A 21,029-nucleotide genomic window follows, 5' to 3' on the forward strand; every position below is an offset into this window, starting at 1 on the left:
ATTGTGGCTCCTGTCCGATGGGGAGTCGAGTCACTGGTTCGCTAGGCCCAGAAGAGGGAGCCAGACCCCGGGAATGGACCCTCCAACCGGGTATTTGTCCCAACTGTGGTGCGATCCCAAGTTCTGCAGTGGGGGCACTCTTCACGGCTTACCAGCCACCGGCACAGGCACTAGAGACCGCCGAGGCTGTGTGCCAGAATGTCTTCAGGTTCTTTGGTCTCCCCCTGGATGTGGTCTCGGATCGTGGGCCCCAGTTTACCGCGCAGTTTTGGAGGGCCTTCTGCAAGCTGATTGGGGCTACGGTCAGTCTCTCTTCAGGGTTCCATCCTGAGTCCAATGGTCAGACTGAGAGGCTAAATCAGGACCTGGAAACCACCCTCCGATGCCTGGCCTCCTCCAATCCATCATCATGGAGCAGGTTTGTGATATGGGCTGAATATGCACATAATACCTTGTGTTCTTCTGCTACAGGTATCAGTCCCTTCGTGTGCCAGTTTGGTTTTCAGCCTCCACTCTTCCCTGACCAAGAGACTGGGGTGGGTGTTCCCTCGGCCCAGAGCTTTGTCCGACGGTGCAGGCGGGTCTGGCGCAAGGCCCGGTCTACCCTGCAGCGGTCCGCACGCCAGTACCAGCGCCATGCCAACCGCCGCCGCAGACCTACACCACCGCTACGTCCGGGGCAGAGGGTCTATCTGTCGACACGGGATCTTCCTCTACGGGTGGAGTCCCGCAAGCTGGCGCCACGGTTCGTGGGGCCCTTCAAGATCTTGAGGAGGATCAACCCAGTGGCTTACCGTCTCCAACTTCCCCGGTCCATGCGGGTCAATCCCACCTTCCACGTCTCTCGCCTATGCCCTGTCGCCACAAGTCCTTTGGTCTAATTGATCCCTTTTGGGAAATTCTCAAAGGTCTCGATCTAATTACATGCAAAAATGTGAATGTTTGCTTACTTATTAATACGTCAAAAATAGTTTTTGCAAAACACAGGTTCATCCCAAATGGAATTACAAGAAATAATAGATCAAAAGTTAAAGAAAAGTGGAAACACAGGCTGGTCGATGCCTTTATGAAATCACCACAGACGTGGTGGAAGTGACAAAGATCTCCAGGCACTGGTGGTTGAAAGTGTTTCACATGCAGGTCTGTAGTGACATCTGCTGGTCACTTTACTTTCAACCCTTCCTATCCATAATGAGATTGTTGTGTAAATGTGCAAATAGACACACCAAATGAAATATTAACATGAGAAAAAGACATGCCTCACAGTGTAGGACAAGTGGCAAATGAACATTAGTATTTAACGTTGTCCTTGTTCTGTCTGTGTCAAGACTGCACTATCCAACAGGACAGATTTTGTAGACTATTTATCATAGGTATTTATTTAATTAAACCTTTAACCAGGTCATTTTTTTGAGATTTTGAACCTATATTTAATCCCACACATCATCATATAATTCAATAAAATATTGATAGCATGACATGAAGATGCTGTTATATTGAACTCCTTTAAATTTAGATGTATTTAACTTTTTCTATCTTACTTATGTTGGCTATGTAAATGAGGTGAACAAAATATTATAAACACTTCCCAATCTACAATAATGAAATACAACAACAACAAAAACAACTCTAACTGGCCTAAAAACTTACCAAGTTGAATCAACCTATGGTAAATTTTGATAAGAAATCAACATCTCATGCAGAGATTATTGCTGGTCTGCTGGATTGGATTGCATTCGATTGTAGCTAAAAACTGTAACTCAAAAAATAATGTCAATAATGCAATTAATATTGGTAATAATGTTGATGGGTAAGTTAAACAATTACATTAATAATAATAATAATAATAATAATAATAATAATAATAATAATAATAATAATAATAATAATAATAATGATAAAGTAAACATAAGGTAAGCTAGCGGCACGGTAGACGGTTGCATAGCTAGTATTTAATGTAAGGTATTTAACGTATAATATGTTTCGTGTAAACTGAGGTATTTTAATGTTAGCTAACGCTTTCAACTGCCGATAAGCTAACTGACGAACATCCCTCTTTGTGTTGTTTGTGAATGATAATCACTGGCCTTTTATTGGTAATGGTACTACTTGAAGACGGTTCATTGTTAATAGTGTGAAACTTGTAACTTCATTGTCGTTCCCATTTGACGCATACGTGCTAAATCACTGTTATTAGCTCCGTATTGGCTTAAAAGTTACACGGGGCAGGCAGCCTGCAAAGCAAGAAATCCTGATCAAACAAAAGCCACAAACTTTCACTAAAACGATTAACTGCTGCCGCATTGTACGGGTTGTTACGGGTCATGTCCCCATGAACCGATAATCGTGCAGTCATATCGTACATTTATTAACGTTAGCTCAATACTGTAAAGAGTTAAACTTGTTTACCTCTGTCTTTATATATGGAAATATCTATTTACTTGTATGATGCCTTATGTGACGTTATTAGTTTGGTCAACCAAAACTCAGTCATTTCATTTACATGCAAATAACATAATAACATTTAAATGGAAAGAAGCTAAAAATCATTTGGAAAGCTAAAAACCGAGTAATTTTTGCTTGATAAATCATTCATTGATTATCAAAGTATGTACAGACTGCTTATCTGCTGTAACAGTAGCAGTTTGTCACTTTCAACAATATGTTTTGTTATATTATGATACACACTCTGATGTTTTGTTATAACTCCACTCCCCTGTTGCAGGTTAATTCAGTCAGCATGACGTCTTCAATAATGGATGGACTAGGTAAAGCTGTGGTGGGAGTGTGGCGGGCACATACAGTCCTGGATGAGTCCGATGGCGCAGAGAGTTCCCCAGAAGCCCCCGACCGTTTCCGCAAGCTTCGCTCTTCTTCGTCACTTAACTCTTTGCGAATGTCCTTGCGTAAACGTCTCCCACTACGTTCTGTCCAGACCACCTCTCTCCCAGAGAATCCAACTTGGGAGACCCAGAAGGAGCAGCCAAAGCCCAACACAGTCCGCAAAATGACTCGCAGTGCTCAGAACTCCATCACTGGAGTATATCAGGTAGATTGACTGGTATGATTTTCAGTCCAAAACATATATACATCCCATGTTGTTCAGTTTATGATATAAATCAGTGCTGCTTTGCAACTTTCGCGATAAACGCATCGTTAAAGACTGTGATATTGCACTCTGACCATGTTTTTTTAGTTTAAAGAATATCAGTATAATTCTGCACTTTTAAAAATGTAACTATCTTTATTTTTATTGGTGCCTTTTGTGTTCAGTTTCCTTTCCTTGTTTTAATTCAACAAGCATTTTGTTGTATCTCTAGCAGTATACTGGAAGGGAGAACTGAGACTGTTTTATTAATCGTTATCACGATATTCAACAACGTTATCACATATTTTCCTAATATCATGCACCCTGATATAAATATACAATAATCAAGCAAACTTTATTCCCTGCACATATCTCTCGGGTCCTTTTCTCCCTTACACAGAGGTTGCAGAGAACCAGAGACTTTGCACGTGAGGAGTGTTTGGTAGCAACCCCGGGTCAGACATGTGATGAGGAAGAAGCTGGTGCATCAACTTCTCGCACCCCAAGGCGTACACCTGTCCGAGCTGCAACACCCAGACGCACCCCCAGATCATCAGCCACACCCAGTCGTACCCCAGGCTCTAGAGGAAAAAGGACCCCTGAGGCTGGTGTACGAGGGGTGAAAACAGGTGGAGGCAGGAGGCAGCTGGTCCGCATGGCTGCATTACGAAGTCCCTTTGCCTCCCCCAACACAGAGAACCAGAGGCTGTGAGTCTTCTTTTATTCAGACCATGTTTTTCTATATTTTAGTCTTTGTTTGCTCCTGTCATTTCTTAGGTTTTCTCTACTCTGAGGGTTTTTTTCTCTCTGTTGTAACAGAAAGTTTGACCGAGATTTGGATTCAGTGTCCAGTGGGATCAGGAGGCTCAAACATCTGTCGAAGGCCTTTGACAACATCATTGGCAGAGACAACGGGTAAATCATCTTCATTTTGAGTATTTAGCGTATTGAACACTAAGTGTGGTGAATTGTGATGTCTTTGTTCTTTTCACTTTACTATTAGTCCAAAGTATTTCTTTTCATTTTGAGTGTTTTGTAAGATTTTTCTTGTTGGGAGTAATAAATAGTTGGTTGAAGGTGGGTGAAATGCAATTTCTGTATGTATGAATGAAAGCATGTGTGTGTTGTCGGTGAATGAGAGTGTTGTGTGTATTTGAGGAGCTCATCGGTTAATTTTCTGTTCAAACATATTCTGCATAGAGGAAAGCACAGAGAAGGACGATGACCCTCTTCTCCCCCCTCCCAAAGAATCCCAGCACAGCTTGCGGGTCCCCCAGACTTCCTTCCCCTCCCCCCACACACATTCTTCCCGACTAGATTTCAAACTGTAACTGTGTTTCTGGTATTTTGGAGGGAGTGAGGGGACGACAGCAGGGGAGAGGGTGTGGGAATTGGGGCCAGATGAAATGAAAAAAATGTGCTTGAGAGAGCTTGGAGTATATTTACATCACTTCCTGTGTTGACATTCAAAATGTTGAAGTGTGCTCTGGACCGGCCCATAAAGAGTGAGATGCACTGTGAAAATCAGAAATCACATGGACCGTGAAACGTGTCAGTTATTATATGTGCATTGCATACAACTTTTCTCACTGAAATGAAAGGCTCTTCCTTTTGAAATGTAAACGCAAGTTTGTTTTCTTCCGACAACAGGAAGTTCGAATATTCACAAATTGTGGAGTAGGGAAGAAGGTAAATCCAAACATCAAAACATTATGCTTCAGCTTGTGTAAACTACTTGTACGTAAGAAATTGTGAAAGTCTCTGACCTGTTGCAATGAATAGCTTCTCTTTTATGACTTATGAATAACCTACATTGTCCAAGCAAAGGATGCTCTTCTTATCTATCAGACTCACACAGCCTTCCTTCCTCTTTTACTACCCTTTGCTTTACATATTGACTCGTTCTCTGTCACCTTATCAGCTCAGCTTTGACATCCTTTCTCCTACATACAAGTAAAAATCTGTAAAAAGTTCATGAATGGATTTAACATAGACATAAATAATAATAATAATAATAATAATAATAATAATACTTTAAAAATCGTGTTTCTAGATTAACCAATCAGAAAAATTGCTTTCATTTTCTAATTTTGCAGTAATAATAATAATATAGCCCCTTTTCATAGACAAAATGCAGCTTTACATTAATAGTGACCAAACAATAATAAAAAAAAAAGTTTTTAAGTCGCACCTCCAAAGGGAAGAGAAGTAAATGAATGATTATTATTTCACAAAAGCTATATCACAGCTAGAAAGGGGTAAATAATCAAAATGAATGATGTCATAATACCATTAAATGCCATTTAGCAGCTTCAGTCTCAGGGTCCTGATATTGTGCATGCTGGCTCACTTCAAAGCCATCTTTAATGTTATTAGTAACACCTCTGCTTTTCCTACCATGACAAGTGAAAAGGTCTGCTGCGGAGAAAAGGCCTGTTGGGTTTATAAAGTCCCTATGGCCCTATGAAGGTTCTGAACTTGGGTGCTAAGAATAGTCTTATTTGTCTCATAGGGAACCGTGCTGATAAATAATGCAAAGGAGCTCATGGACTTCAGTAAAGGAGAGGAGGAGATGATGGAGGCTCAGGTGAAGGCCATCAAGGACGCTGGTGCCAACCTGGTGGTAACTGGGGGAAAGGTGGCTGACATAGCGCTGCACTACGCCAACAAGTACAAGCTCATGGTTGTCAGGTAAGACCCAGATGACTTCTGACAATCCAAATAAGCGTTAATTATCAAGTGATCGGTGTGATAGTACGACAAGAGTTTCCTGTTTCAAAATTAATCACTATTGTCAATTATCAATACCATGTGCCCTTTTTTATAACTTCTGCAATTATCACTGTCATGTGCAATATTCACTCACAACTTTTTTATCAACGACTCTGTACTTATACTGTTGTTACTGTATTTTATTCTATTTAATTGTGTACTCGCCACTTTACTTTCTTGTTCTTTTGCTGTAACACGGTACATTTCCCCGTCGTGGGACTAAAGGATTTCTGATTAAACCTGTCATAAGAATGTCTTCCACCTCATTGGGGCAGATGAGAGATGCCTGTATTAATTAAGTGCTATTGAAAACCTTTTATGGTAGTATATTTTTAGTACACAGTGTACTTCCAGTCCTAATTCCTCCTCCTTTCCCCATCAGGCTGAACTCCAAGTGGGACCTCAGGAGGTTGTGCAAGACTGTGGGAGCTGTAGCACTGCCCAGGATGGTGAGTGTCATCATGTTTCGTTCAGATCAGATTTATGAACCATGAAAAAGTGCACCATTACATCATGTATAATGATGCTCTCCTGCTTTCTTAGACGGCTCCAACTCCAGATGAGATGGGTCACTGTGACAACGTGTACCTGTCAGAGGTGGGGGACACTCAGGTGGTGATCTTCAAACATGGTAAATCATTCTTCAGGAGTCTTCATTTTAAACCTGATCTTTACTCCATATGAGTTTTAGGCTGAACATGTTGTTTGGGCCATCTTGTGTTAAACAGAGAAAGAGGACGGTGTCATCTCAACGGTGGTGATCAGAGGCTCCACTGACAACCTGATGGATGACATTGAGAGGGCTATTGATGATGGCGTCAACAGCTACAAGGTTCTGGTCAGGGTAAGTCGGCACGATAAACCTCTGTAAGAAGTTTGCAACTTTAGTAATAAGAAATATAAATAAAATCGCAAGAATTCATATTATACTTTTTTTTTTGGGGGAAAAAAAGATGAATATGCCACATTTAAGAGTATCTCTTCATATTTCTCTCAAAGAGTAATTATTTAAAACATTTCCACACACAAATTGTTTGACAAGAAATAATAACAAATCTCAACATTCAAAGTAAATGTGTATTCACTTAACTTTTATGTCTTGAGGTAAGGTAAACCCTTAATTTCTTTATAGTTACTTCTTGGCCTGCACAATTGCTACAGTTTCTCTGTCATTCACCGTCTCTAGGACAAGCGACTGGTACCTGGAGCAGGAGCCATTGAGATTGAGCTGGCCAAACGGATCACCGCATACGGAGAGGTATGCAGATTTGAGTACATAAATAGAAGTGGACCATGTGCCAACTAATGCCTCTACTCTTGGTTTTACCCTTTTTGTCTTTACTGCTGATGAATTGCAGAAACATGACCTTTTTCCCCTCTCTCTGTAGTCCTGCCCGGGTCTGGAGCAGTATGCCATTAAGAAGTTTGCTGAAGCCTTCGAGGCTGTGCCACTGGTCGTTGGCTGAGAACTCTGGTGTGAAGGGAAGCGAGCTCCTCTCTAAAATGTACTCTGCGCATCATGAGGGAAACAAAAACATTGGTTTTGACATTGAGGTGTGTATTTGTATATGAGACGGAAGAAAAAAGAATGCAAGTACATAAAATCGTACTATCTCTTAGTTTTCCTGAATTAAAGCAATTTATTTTTGTGTTTGGTTCTGATGACTGATGTGTGATGTTGTCTTTAGGGAGAAGGCCCCGCTGTGAAGGACATGCTTGAAGCTGGCATTCTGGAGCCTTACCTGGTCAAATACTGGGGTGTCAAACTGGCCACCAACGCTGCCATCACAGTACTGAGAGTTGACCAGGTGTGTACAAAAACTCAGAAATACTCGTGACACACTGATGATCAAGAGCCGCCACAAAGAATGAAATGTATAATGTTTTTTGATGCGTCATTTTATGTTTTTCTTATTGTCAACAAATTGCATGAAAAGACAAAATGTCAGTCTCTCAATAATACTTCCCTACCCTGTTCATGAAAGAGTCACACATTTTACTTTCATTTTACAACAAGGCCAAATAATTTCCATAAACAGCTGGGCAACAATAGTTTATTTGTGGGGGACTATTTTCATCCACAGATAAATACTTATCTAGTGTATTTCTATTACTGAGTTTTACAGCAGCTGGCCGGTGTATGTGGGGTTTATTAAATGAACTACAATGTACAACTTCATTATAACTACAAACGTGTCACCCAGTTAAACAATATCCACATGTTTTTAATGGTCAGAAATCGCCTACATCAGGTATTGACTACACAGACAAACCTGGGATACCTGGGTCAATTGTTTTTGGTGTTTTCATGGGATTTGTTGATGATAAGAAAAATGCAGAGTATTGCCTCATCCTTTTTGATCAATCTCCAGACAGTAACTATGATCAGGAGCCTTTTGCCTTATTGCTATTGTTAAATTGAGTCATTTAATCTAACATATTGAAGATTTTAATTAAACAGGTTTTTAACAACAAGGATTTGAACTGTCAAACCTTACAGGTCATTTAGCAGACGCTCTTATCCAGAGCGACTTACAGTGAACTGACTACAGGGACAGTCTCCCTGGAGCAACTTATGTTTAAGTACCTTGCTCAGGGGCTCAATGGTGGCAGCTCTGGTATTGAACTCACGACCTTCTGGTTTGGAAGGTGTACCACCAGTACACTAGGCTATCGCCACCCAAACAAAGCCTCATCTTTATATGTGGTGTATAGCAGATGCACACCACATTGGTGAGGTGTGTCTTTACATTCAGGAGTCTTCTATATTTATTTAGTGTTTCCTCACAAAGAATCCAGATTGAACATCATCTCATCAGGTTTATAGACACAAGGCAGATGACGTGTATCCCATAACTTGTTTCTAATCAGCTTTATTTTTTAGGTGTTCCTAAACTCAACAGGTGTTGTTGGAGAGGCCTATGTGAATTATTTGTCTCCACCAGGTAGTTGATGTTAGAGTGTGTGTATATGTGCGATGCAGATCATCATGGCTAAGGCTGCAGGGGGGACCCAAGGCTCCCAAGCAGAGAGGCCATTGGGACAAGGACGAATGGGATGACGCACCTGATAATTTTGAAACTCACCATTAGAGGGCGCGCACACACACCCTCCGTCAGTAGGTCCTGGAATGTGTGTGTGTGTGTTTTTGAGATTTACTCGCTCACTCACTGGACACTGAATTTGTGAAATGTTCTTTTGCCTGTCACAACTAACACCAAGTGTGATGCAGAACTCACTTCAGAGAAATGTTGTGACGCTGCAGCATTCATCTACTTCAGGGGGTTTTTCAATACTACCAAGTGTGTCACTGACAGCGGACTAAATCACTTCAAGTCTAAACTTGCACAAAACAGTGTGGTTTGATAGCATGCTGCATGCACTCATGAACTCTTTCCCTTGAAGTGGACGCCCTCAGGCAAGTGCGGAATTGAAAAATGTTGCATATAACATCATTTAATTTAAAAAAAGGGAACATGTAAATGAGATGAGGGGATCCAGAGGGTGAAGTGGCTTTGTTGTCTGGTGGGCATTTTCCTCCAATCACTGTGAAGCCATTCTACTGCATCAGAATACAAAAGTCTGGAGCTCAGCCAATTTACTCAATTCACCAGCAGGGTCTGAGATTATGTCTCCTTCAAGAAAAGCCCAGGTGATTTATTGAGCCCCGGTACAGAGTCCTTAGCGCTATGATAAATCCCAGCATTGACGCTAACTGGTTTGGGGTTTAAGCTTTAATTTGTTAACTTTGGTATTAAGTATTATATTTAGTATTAATAGTATTTTGTCCTTCTTTAGTCCTAAAAGCATCAATGGCAATTTTCCATTGTATCACGGTTTCCCTTACAGCATACATCTGCCCATATGAGATCATGAATATTTCATCACTATAAATGGCCCTCCTCTGTATCCATAGGAATTTAATCTCTTATTTTGATAATATAGCCCAAGTCATTATTTGAGCATATGAATTTGTATTATTTTAAGCTTTTTCCCCATGCTAACATGTATGTTTAAAAAACTGCAAACCTGCCTGCCTCAGAGCCTATAGCCTGCTGCGTGGATCTCCGTGCTCTTGATTTCCAACCAGAGAGGACTGACTGACTGACTGCTTCTTTTCTCCTTTCAGATCATCATGGCTAAACCAGCAGGAGGACCCAAACCTCCTCCCCAGGGCAAGAAGGACTTTGATGAGGATGACTAAATCTGATGCCATCCAGCTGATGCTTCTTTAACCCTGAACGCTCCCACTTGGATTGACAAAACCTTTTCTACTTGTTTATTTGAAGCTTAACAGTTCGGTTTATTTTGTAGAAATGACCACACATTGGTTAACAAATATGTGAAAGTAAGATGTATGGATGGCACTGTTTGCTTTATTTTTCTAGGTCCCAAATAAAAGGCACTTGGGCTATCATCTTGGTCAGGATATTTTTTACTTGATTGTGTCACTCAGCCATGTTGTTTGCAATCTGCTCCTTGCTTGGGCAACAAACATGCATGCATTTACCTTTTAGATGTTGCCCTGTGGGGTTACTTTTAACATGTTGAGGCAGGACGAAATTATGCATGCGCTGGTTTATTTTTAGAACGAGTGAATTGAAGAGAGGTCAACAATACAAGACATTCATAGTGTTGGTAATGGATGCATTTATTTGTTTCCTGTGTACTTCAAAATAAAACTGGTCTGCCATGCAAGTGATGCAATCCACGATGATAGAAATTGTCACTTATGTGTAGAATTAATTTCTGCGGCTCTGATTAGAGAGCAGCAGGGGGAGCTGAACTCCACCCGTATGCAGTCTCATTGGATGGCGAAGATGTGGGCGGATTTGCGCTGACGTTGCCCATACTCGGGATTAACTTGTTTCTATGTCGCCATATCTATCACATTTCTACCGGATAGCCAGCTCACCTGCAGGTAGTTAATAAAGAGGATCCGTTAGCGTCTTCAACCCTTACATTAGTCTGTGTGTTGTGCAGAAAACTGTTGATGGGCTACCATGAAGGCGCGCAGTACGATGTGAGGTGCCTCGATGCGGAGCAGACGTCGCACTGAGTTTACAGTGCCGATGTCCTGTCACACAGATGGGGGCCGACGGCAGTAAGGACAAGAAGGTGAGTTGGTAGAAATTGCTCAGGTGTGACGCACGTGGGGGATTCCCTGTTTCCATGACGATGAGTTGGTTCCCGAAATCACCAGGCAGCAACGACGGTGCCAATCCTGAATGGTTTTATTTGAACGTGGGTTTTTTTAGCAGTAAATTGAAATAACGTGTATTCAAATTGCTTAGTTAATCATCATCATTTGTAGTTTGTATTATATTTGTATTATAATTGATGCTATCACTTCAAAATGTTTTTGTTTTCTTCAAAAGTGACTGTAATCTTCACGCTTTTACTTTGAAGGCGAAATCTTCACGCTTCCGGTATTGACTTCTGAAATCTATTGAGAATTGAACGATTTAAAATAACAAAATGTCCAATTTAAATTCTAACATTGCCCAGTCTCTTGTCAGCGTTCATTGTGGGGGATGCCTCATTGATAGCTGTTATTCCTGCTGTGTGACTCTATATGTGTGTCGCTTCATTTGGCTCTGGTGATAATAACCTCATGCATGGTTGATTGCACACATCTTGCACCACAGAGCATCCGATCTGTTGTGCAGCCCAGAGGGACAGGGAGGCGGGGAGAAGGGTTGTGTGACCCGGTGACTGCAGATTGCATGTAGAAGTGTTTTTTTCCTCTATTGTCACATCACAAATGAGAGCAGGAATGGTTAAGTGAAGATAATATGTTGGCCACTGCAGTTCCATTCATGCATTTAAGGGGATTTGGGTCACTTTAAGATTTAGACTGATGATTTCTGCAAATGCAATCAACAATCATACAGTGGGAAATCTTTTCTAAGAGGTAGAGGTTACAAATTCTCCCTGGCCTATGTCCAATTACTGGAGCTACAGATTTGGAAACTGAGGACATTTTGTACCATGATATTAGACATTCTTTTATGTCATATGTTTTTACATTTTTAGAATAATTCCATATTAACTTTTAAATCTTCAATCTATCTTTTTATGAGTATGTGCAACTTTAGATATCAGGTATTAATTTCTCATTGCGGATCTCTGTATCCCCTTGGCCAGGGACCTTCTGGTAATCATGTCCATATATAGATTCAAGACTTAGACAGCTTGGAGCCAAGAACCTGGCTGCTTTACTACTTTAATTTATGCTTAACTTGGACTTCTAACTTGAAACTATAAACTAATGTTTATCACATCTTCTGTATGTCCACTGCAGTGTGAATAAATGTTTTTAAGTAAGATTAATTTATCTTTGTGGAACAAAGAAGAACTTCACTTTTCAGAAACATATTGTAATCCAACAGAAGAGGAGATGTGTTTACACTGAGTAGTTCCCCAGTGTGTATATGAAGCAATGCAGATAACTTTCCCTCATTACAAACTAAATATATTTTTAAAAAGGCCTCCATGTGTCCTGCACAGCTTATACCAGCACTGTCGGCTCATGAGTTTCTGGGCTATGAACTCCAAAATGTCCAATAACAGAAGAAAGTTGCCGATTATTTTAATGATGTTTTATTTGACTGTTGCCTCTGTGTTTAGTGTCCTGTCTGTCTGTAACTTTGTAGGGTACTGTTACCATCTGATCAGGTCTTTCTTGAGAATGACACCATGTGTCTCAATGAGATTTTACCTGTATAAATAAAGGCTAAATTAAATTTTAAAAGTTGCTTTTAGCAGTGCACGCCAGCGATAATTCTTGATTGCGTAAAACAGCCTCAACACTGTCCAGTGAACAGTCCCTGGAGTTGGCTAAAACATACTGGTGAGGAAATTCATATGAAAGGGTTTCAAATGTCTTACCAGAAAGCATGTTCACTGATATGATCTATATTGTTGTGTTACACCTGCAACACCATCTTACCTATACCATAATGTTTCTTGGTGCATCCCTCTCCCCTTGTCTCCCCTACAGAGGCCCACTGAAGGGCAAGAGGATGAGGACTTCTCATCTGGATGGCGTGGCTTCCTCTCCAGCATTGGTCTGTCAATCCCAACAGGCCTCTGTCGCCTGGCCCCACCTGCCCTGCGTCTCGGCCAGCGACGAATGCTCCAAGGCAAGTCCCCCGACATCCCAGATCATGTGCTGAGGTTGGCGGGGGTCGGCCCAGGAAAGCTGAGAGCAGAGTGGAGCCTTCCGGGGTTCATTATCATGTTCCTGCCCGAATTCCCCCATAGGACTGTGCCTGGGCATGAAAACTTTCAGGTAGATCTCAATTCCAACATTGACACCAATAATGTGTAAGGCTGAATAATATTGGATAGTGTCTCTGTTTTTGTGTCTGTATCTCTCTCTGCCTCTCTCACTGTTTTTCACTCCACCAGGTGTTGAGTTACATCGCCAAAGGTTCGTTTGGGCCCATTCTGAAAGTGAAGGACAAGACTAAACAGAAAACCTATGCTGTCAAAGTGAGTCTTCAGCCTGAATCTCACATTTAAATACGTTTATTTGATTGATCAGAGCCACAAAGGAAAAGCTGGTTTATTAATTTGTGAAAATAGTATGGTGCGTGCAAATAGGTTTGGACTTATTACTATTTTTACTTAGTAGGTAAAGGGACTGTTTGTAGGCCTGTAAAATTGAAAATAAAAGAGAGAATGTTTTATTTAGGCCAAAAAAGTCCTGATTAATGTCCTGATTAAAAGTTTATTTTAACGTCATTTTAACTGTAGTCATTGAGGCTTTTAACAAACAGTATATCCCGACACAATTGTTATAGTAAACTATAATTGTGAAATAAATATTTGTGCACATCATAATCCTTGCAGTGCTTTATAGACTTATGTCATCTCAGTATTTTTATTGTCCTACAGGTTATACCTAAATCAGAGATTCTAAGACTCGGGGTGTTGGAGCAGTCAAAAGAAGAAGTTATTGTTCAGGTTGGTACAATTACAGGTCTTGGAAATTATTGTGAATTTGCAGAATTTAGGTTAAAAAAAAGTGTCTTAAAGGTTATTATTATATGCATTTGAAAGGATTTGGTTTGGGAAATACAGTAAATACAGCAGTCGTCTCAGTTGTCAACTTTCTATACAATAATCAATGATTTGCATACTTAGGAAAACCTTGCAATGGATATTTATATGATATTTACAAAAACAAAATTAGGCTCTCTAAGCTTACATTTTATATTCAACCTATTACATGGGCAATACAAATGGATATAAATAAGTACTTTTCAGTTTGAGGAGAGAAGTACATCAAGGTTGCCTTTCTTTTTGCAATGAGTCTCGAACCGTTTGCATAAATAAGAACTTAAATATATATAAAGGTTCAATGTGTGAGATATGCCAGAATTTAAACTTGAAACATTGAAACAATTAACTAACATTATCAACAGAATGAGAAGAGATAACAGTGTTGACATTATGTCAAAGACATCTATGTGTTGTGTTGCAGAGAAATCTACTGAAATCAGCAGACTAACTGACAGTGCCGCTCCGTCCAGTCTGTAATACCACTTGTTCTTCTAGAGGCGATCGTGAGACACTGTAGCTCCAGTCTGCCCTCTACAGAGGGAGAAGAAATATAAGTTTGACTCTTGTAAATATTACAGCCATGTTCTGTGTCTGTTATAGTTTGTTTATTGGATTACATTTAAAGTGGCAGAAACGAGAAAAAACCATCCGCACCACCTCGCTTCGTCTTCACAGCTGCCAGGAGGCTGTTTTGCCGAGTGTATAGCTGTCGGCAGCCCTGAAAAGGACGTAGCTTCAGTTAACAGTTAGTTCAGGTTCAGCCACTGCACCGGGGAACTGCAAACTCCCTCTCCTCCCCCGGCGGGCTGCTCTCCTGGCTGCGCCGCCCTGGGATGATGAGACGAATATGTGGGTCGTTTTCTAGTTTCTACCACTTTGGATGTAGCCCCATAAACTAACTAACATAACGTTACACGGACTACAGCCCCGGCTAACATTAGTGCCCCAGTAAACACAGAGGGATGAGCTCCACATGAAGATTATAAGACAGCAGTGTTTATTGACCGGCTCTCTGAGTTTTAGCAGTTTGGTTGCATTTTGGTATTCTTGCCCACTGACTGACTGACTGACTGACTCACATTACACAGGAGTAAATGCAATATACAATATAAAGAATACATTAGAATACAATAAATCAAACCAAACTACTACAGCTAAACATTAGAGATCGTATGGGCCCAGTTTAAGGTGAAATATTGCCCCCTACTTCTTCGGAGCAGGTGGCTTGGAATTACACATTGAACAGAAACTTGCATAGAAACTGTGAAAAAGAACATAAAATAACTTCATGAAGATGATGTGATACATTGATAATATATTAACTTTTCTAACACCAATTGTATTCATATTACAATACAAATCAGATGTAGGTCAGACTAAAGCTTATGCTGAATAGATCCAGACTGAAATTATAAGTTCATTCCTATCTCAGAAAACTAATTTGACCCAGTGAAGAGAAAAGTAAGGAAGTCTCTTTCATCGTTGGCCATAATTGAGATTTTTCATTTTGATCTTGGACCTTTGCCCGCAGCGTCAGGTTCACCACCCATTTGTCCATGACCTCCAGGACTGCTGGCAGACTCAGCACCACCTCTACATTAGTGAGTCAGCCAGAGACCAATGACCCAATCCAACCCAGAACCCTCACTCCGCCTTTTCTCACCTCAACACTGGTCGTCTTGTCCAGAATGTACCCACAATCCCCGACCTGGCACCTAGAACATGATGACCAAAAGAAAAAGAGATTCCAATTAATTCTTAATGAATTCTTCTTCTTCTTCTTCTTCTTCTGGTTGTCTTGCTTAGATACTTCAACCCCTACAACCTCAATCCACCACTTCCTGTGCATCCTATATCTACTTTCCTCTGCTCCAGAGCATTTACCCTTTTTTCCAAATCAGCCACTGACTCAGAAAGTGTGACCCAGTTTGTTTGCTACCCCACCCCCTGTGAGAAAAGAGAGCAAAGTTAGCCTGGGGACCAGATGTTGAACACTACTGCATCTCAACACATGTGCATGTGTCACATTGAAAAGAGAGGATGCCCCTGTTTGCTTAAACTGTGAATCATCACTGAATCACTAAGCCATACATATCTGGGGCATATTGTAAGCAAATCAAGACTATATAAAGCCATCCTCCTGCATTAAAGAGGGTGGTTCCTTGAGGCTAGATAACTATCTTCATATAGAGAGAGATTATTCCAGACACACATCTTTTCACTATTCACCCCACTTTTTATCTTTATTTTTCAAAACTGTGCGTTTGGTCAGACGACAGTAAATCCACTTTGTTTGGTTTGTAAAGGAATATAGTTTTACACTCTCCTCACTTCTAGATTGCACTCCTCTTTCCCTAATTTCTTTGTCCAGTGTGTGTTCAACATCCCGCTGACCTTCACTACCCCTCACTACTCTCATTAGAGGACAGAGACATGTTTTAATGCTGTCTCTCCTCCCACAGTGTGTGACTACTGCAGCACAGGAGACCTGTACACCTACTGGCAGATGATTGGTCAGTTCACAGAGGACACAGTGCGAGTGTTTGCAGCAGAGTTGGGAAGTGCGCTCGGTGAGTATGCTACAATCCTTACATATTAAACACCTCACTTTTCTCCTCAAATATCCTAATTAGATCAGAGGTGACTACAGGAGAGTTTCCCTAGCTAACAGTATTTAACTGTAAGTAATTATAAAAACTCATTCAAATGAGCTCTCAATGGATCTCCCACAGCAACAAAGCAGTGCCCCGGGTTTTAAATATGCCATTGGGATTTGAAACATTTTAGTTCTCTACTTGAGTTTTATGTTTTTGTTCTTCTTTGCTGGTTTTTCGCAGGCTTTCTGCACGACTTTGGGATCATCCACAGAGATGTGAAGGTAAATACCAAAACAAAAGACCAGTTATTCAGATTAATGGTACAAAATGCAAACAAGTGTATTTATTTTTAACAAAGATAATAGATAACATCAGTCCTTATTTACCAAGTAATAAAGTTCGTTTTTTTATCCATGTTGTGTCAAACATTTGTCAATCCATCATGAGATTAAAAGACACTGCTTACAATATATTACCCAGTAACTTGGATACAAAACCAAATTCAAAACAACAGAATGCTCACACATCTACATAATAGCTCGTACCTCTTTTGAGAGAAAGAAAAGAAATGCTGCAGACCTAAAGTTTATCCTGATAAAGAGATTTATGTTCCTTGTCTTTCTTCAAGTAACTGCCCTACTTACATGTTTCATATGTAAACAATCAACTCAGCAGTCTTTGTGCATCATCATTGTTTAAAAAGAAAATTCTATTTCTGTTTTTATCTTACCAAACAACAAAATGTGATTCCCAGTGAAAACCTTTACAGATAGAATGCTTTATATTTATCTTCAGAGTAGATCTTCTCATTAACATTAACATTGAATTTGACTGACAGCATCATAATGTTTTTCTATAGATATCGTGATAATATAGTTATAGTGATTTTCTTTGATGCAATAATCGTGTAGTGAAAATCTGATATTGTGACAGCCCTACTATTCAGGGCTTTAGTAGGTCAAACCGTGTGTGTGTGTGTGTGTGTGTGTGTGTGTGTGTGTGTGTGTGTGTGTGTGTGTGTGTGTGTGTGTGTGTGTGTGTGTGTGTGTGTGTGTGTGTGTGTGTGTGTGTGTGTGTGTGTGTGTAATAAGAATTAATTTGCAAATCTGCTATAATATTTTGTTAATATACAGTAGTTAATTTAGTACATTGGTGAATTGGTTTAATTTAGTTTTTTTGCCACTGTTTTTTGTAGATGGAGAACATCCTGCTGACAGACAACGGTACGTAAACACCAGCAGAGAGCAGCAAAGCTCTGGTATGCAGGGGAACCTTCCAGAGAACATCCTGACTGTGCACATCTGTCAGTCAATCACATTAATGCAATATAGTACATCTGTAATCACTGAGAGGGAACAGCCTTTGTATCCAATTACATTCACTAATGAGATCAGATTAGGATGGGAATATGTAGGACATTTTTTACACCAGTTGTAACTGCATCAGTAAGAAGAATCTCATGTCACATGCGCATAATGACGTAAAGAAAATGTTCTGTTCTAGGACACCTCCGCTTAGCTGACTTTGGTTTGTCCCGTCGCCTGGAGAGAGGAGGAAGAGCTTTTACCATTTGTGGAACCATCCAATATATGGGTGAGAAATATCTGCAGAGCAGCGATCTGCAGATGCTGAGGACATATTAACAGACATATTAACGTTTTGTGTATTATTGTTAATTTATTATATTATGCTGTAAATATATTAATGTATAAATATATAGTACATGCAGTGCTTTGAGCATGCTCTGTCTGCTCTGCAGCCCCAGAGGTGCTCAGTGGTGGACCCTACAACCACGCAGCTGATTGGTGGTCGCTGGGAATTCTGCTTTTCTCATTGGTTACTGGGAAGGTGAGATCTTGTTGCCGGTAGGCTCTGCATGTCTTGCATGATGAGCAGATATTACTCACAATCCGTAAGAGATTGAATTTAGCTGTAAAAGAAGATTGTTTAGAATACATTTGATGCTTTCTTCATGAGGTAATGTTACATCCAATAATCTAAATTTAAGGGACTCAATGTGTTATATTTTTAGAAGCCAGATTTTAAAAGTCTAAAATCTGGCCTTCTGAAAATTGATACACACTGAATTATTTCTCTTCATGTACCTCAAACTCTCCTCAGTTCCCCATGCCTCCAGAACCAGACCACTGCAGTATGCTGAGGAAAGTGAGAAGTTTTCCTTATGAAATGCCCCTCAGCCTCAGCTCCCCAGTGGCCTTGCTGATAACGGAGGTAATTACACAAAGTGTAAACATATTAAACATATTAAAACATTAAAATCTGCACTTCAGACTATTTGACTAGATGCACTAGTATACTGTGTTGGGGAGTAGAGAACAAAATGTAATTAAAGTAGTAGTTTAACTACATTTTGCAGTAACTTGCTGGTAATTCAACTGCATTCTTATTTGCATATTGATTGTAACATTTCTTTTTTGCCCTTTTTTTGTGTGTAGTTACTTGTACTTGAAAGTTTGATGTCGTATCATGACCTACAAATGCTTCTCTGTCCAGCTTTTGTGCAAAACTCCCTCGCGCCGCCTGAGGACCCTTGATCGTTTCAAACGCCAAACCTTCTTCCGTGGAACAACGTTTGACCTCGCCCTGCTGCAGCGCCAGCCTGTGGAGGTAACTGATGAATGTCTGGATGTAGCCACTTTGGTTGTTTAAACATGAGTCAGATTGTTGAAGAAATGTTCAATAATGAAAGAAAGTAATATGATTATTTTCTCAGGTGATTCTGGAGCTGAGAGAGAGACCCGACCGAGCTGCCAAAGCTCGACGAGGCCTCACTTTGTCTCTGCAGCCTCTCAAAGGCTTCGACTACGACTCCTTCCTCAGCCCTCCCACCACGCCGGACACACAGCTGGATGCTGACACACAAACCCACACAGCTGCACCGTTCCCCGGCCCGGCACTCACATTGCGACCTGCTCAGGAAAAAGGCCCACGCAGAGAAGTGTTTGTGTGACAGACTCTGAGTTTACAGTATGGTTACTAACACACTAAAAGTAAAGGCCTACATGTACGTATGTATCTCTGCACTTATTTCACCCTTACACACAGGTGTGGTGCACCTTGTAAATTGTCTATTTTATTAAAAGCCAAAATAGCTGATTATGCTGAATTTGACATAGAGTATAGAAAAAATAACATTTGAGAACACCACTTCCCGGCTTGTATTGGAGTTTTATGTTGGGTTTTTTTGTGATGTACTGCTGTTTATTTTTTAACTTGTTTGCCTTTCTCCAATCAGCACCTTTTCAAGCCTACTGTCAACAGTTGTGAATCTTTACTCAGTTTTCAAGTGACTTGTATGGCTGCCCTATTAATACATTGGTATCAAATTCAACCGACTTGGAAAAGTCATGCTACAGACAATGCACCGAATTTCCCTTATTTTTGTTTCACTGCAAGTTCTATGTAGTCCAAAACCCCCCAACAAAAGGAGTGTATTTCTGAACTTCTGCCATTGCATTATTATGAAACCGTTTTGGCAGGCGTAGAATCTCCTTGCATCATTTTCTAAGATCTTTACTATAAAACCTATTCTGTACCTTTAGTATTGCTGCAATATAACCTTTCCCTTTGCTGCCTAAATTCTGTAGGAGCAGAAACGTGTCTCCTCCTGCACTCTTCAAAGTCATGCAGGCATCAGATGAGGATTTGTACGCCTTCAAGGTCTGCTTTAGTTTGAATCATTTATAACCTGCGACTCAGGGGAGCATCTGCAGGTTTTCCCATGTCAGCCTTGATTTTGACTCAAAGATGGCACCCGACTTACCTCCAATTAACATTTTGATAGATACAGGGCTTTTTCTATTGTCTAAGGCTGCCGTAACCCTAGCCAGCAATCACACCTTCATGCACTTACCTGATCATCAGATTATATTATGATTTTGTAAAGTATGCCCTGAAGTGTACCCTGAATACCTCACACGTGTGATCCTGAGCTTGCTTTTTGTTGTCACCAAAAATGCTTATTTATAAATTCCTCTTTATAAAGTTTATATGACTATTTTGGATGCCATTTGATGTTATATGTTATGTTACAACGTATTTTTGTAATGACCATGTAGCACAGATGGAATATTAAACTTTTATTGTACAGCGACCTGCTGATTTGGATGTTTTGTTTGTGTGAGATGACTTAAAGAAAGTCATTGCTTCACTTTTCCTATCAGTTACACCACATTCTTTCTGCAGAAATATTGCATGCGTTTGGTTAAGAAAGAACATTGTGTACAGTCAGGGGTCACCAACCTTTTTGATACTGAGAGCTACTTCAAGGGTACTGAACAATATGAAGGGCTACTTGTTTGATACAAACTTCCTGAATAACATAGTTGTACGGTTCACCTTTAATAATAATCATAATAAATATTCATATATGTGAAGAGACTGTCTGATTACATGTTAATGTTAATTATTCCTCACAATAATTATTAACAATGATTTGCCATGGTAGGAAACAGATATATTTTAACATGCAACATTATTTA

The 21,029-nt window shown here is 40.3% G+C and overlaps 2 protein-coding genes across 2 annotated transcripts; both read left to right on the forward strand.

Moving 5' to 3' along the window:
- Positions 1 to 5,486: 5,486 nt before the first annotated feature.
- On the forward strand, positions 5,487 to 10,277 carry LOC115018745 (T-complex protein 1 subunit theta-like). The gene is given in 10 exon segments (XM_029447947.1): positions 5,487 to 5,501; positions 5,601 to 5,779; positions 6,243 to 6,309; positions 6,404 to 6,491; positions 6,589 to 6,704; positions 7,047 to 7,118; positions 7,249 to 7,314; positions 7,316 to 7,414; positions 7,549 to 7,668; positions 9,990 to 10,277. Coding segments are annotated over 10 exon segments (897 nt in total). The 3' UTR covers positions 10,065 to 10,277.
- Positions 10,278 to 10,668: 391 nt separating this feature from the next.
- Positions 10,669 to 20,641, forward strand: rskrb (ribosomal protein S6 kinase related b). Its single transcript, XM_029447809.1, has 13 exons — positions 10,669 to 10,978; positions 12,864 to 13,154; positions 13,274 to 13,357; positions 13,763 to 13,831; positions 15,462 to 15,531; positions 16,393 to 16,500; positions 16,768 to 16,808; positions 17,723 to 17,750; positions 18,031 to 18,120; positions 18,287 to 18,375; positions 18,649 to 18,759; positions 19,042 to 19,155; positions 19,262 to 20,641. The coding sequence occupies exons 1-13, from the start codon at positions 10,949 to 10,951 to the stop codon at positions 19,496 to 19,498; spliced, it is 1,362 nt and encodes a 453-aa protein (XP_029303669.1). The 5' UTR covers positions 10,669 to 10,948; the 3' UTR covers positions 19,499 to 20,641.
- The last annotated feature ends 388 nt before the right edge of the window (positions 20,642 to 21,029 follow it).

Source organism: Cottoperca gobio, chromosome 14 (genome assembly GCF_900634415.1).
Source record: "Cottoperca gobio chromosome 14, fCotGob3.1, whole genome shotgun sequence".
NCBI classification, from domain to species: Eukaryota; Metazoa; Chordata; class Actinopteri; order Perciformes; family Bovichtidae; genus Cottoperca; species Cottoperca gobio.

Bases quoted from the DNA above. Each gene is read 5' to 3' on its own strand.
- rskrb (XM_029447809.1), top strand. From the start codon at position 10,949: ATGGGGGCCGACGGCAGTAAGGACAAGAAG. The intron at 10,979-12,863 runs GTGAGTTGGTAG...TCTCCCCTACAG, and splicing joins ACGGCAGTAAGGACAAGAAG to AGGCCCACTGAAGGGCAAGA. The intron at 18,760-19,041 runs GTAATTACACAA...TTCTCTGTCCAG, and splicing joins TGGCCTTGCTGATAACGGAG to CTTTTGTGCAAAACTCCCTC.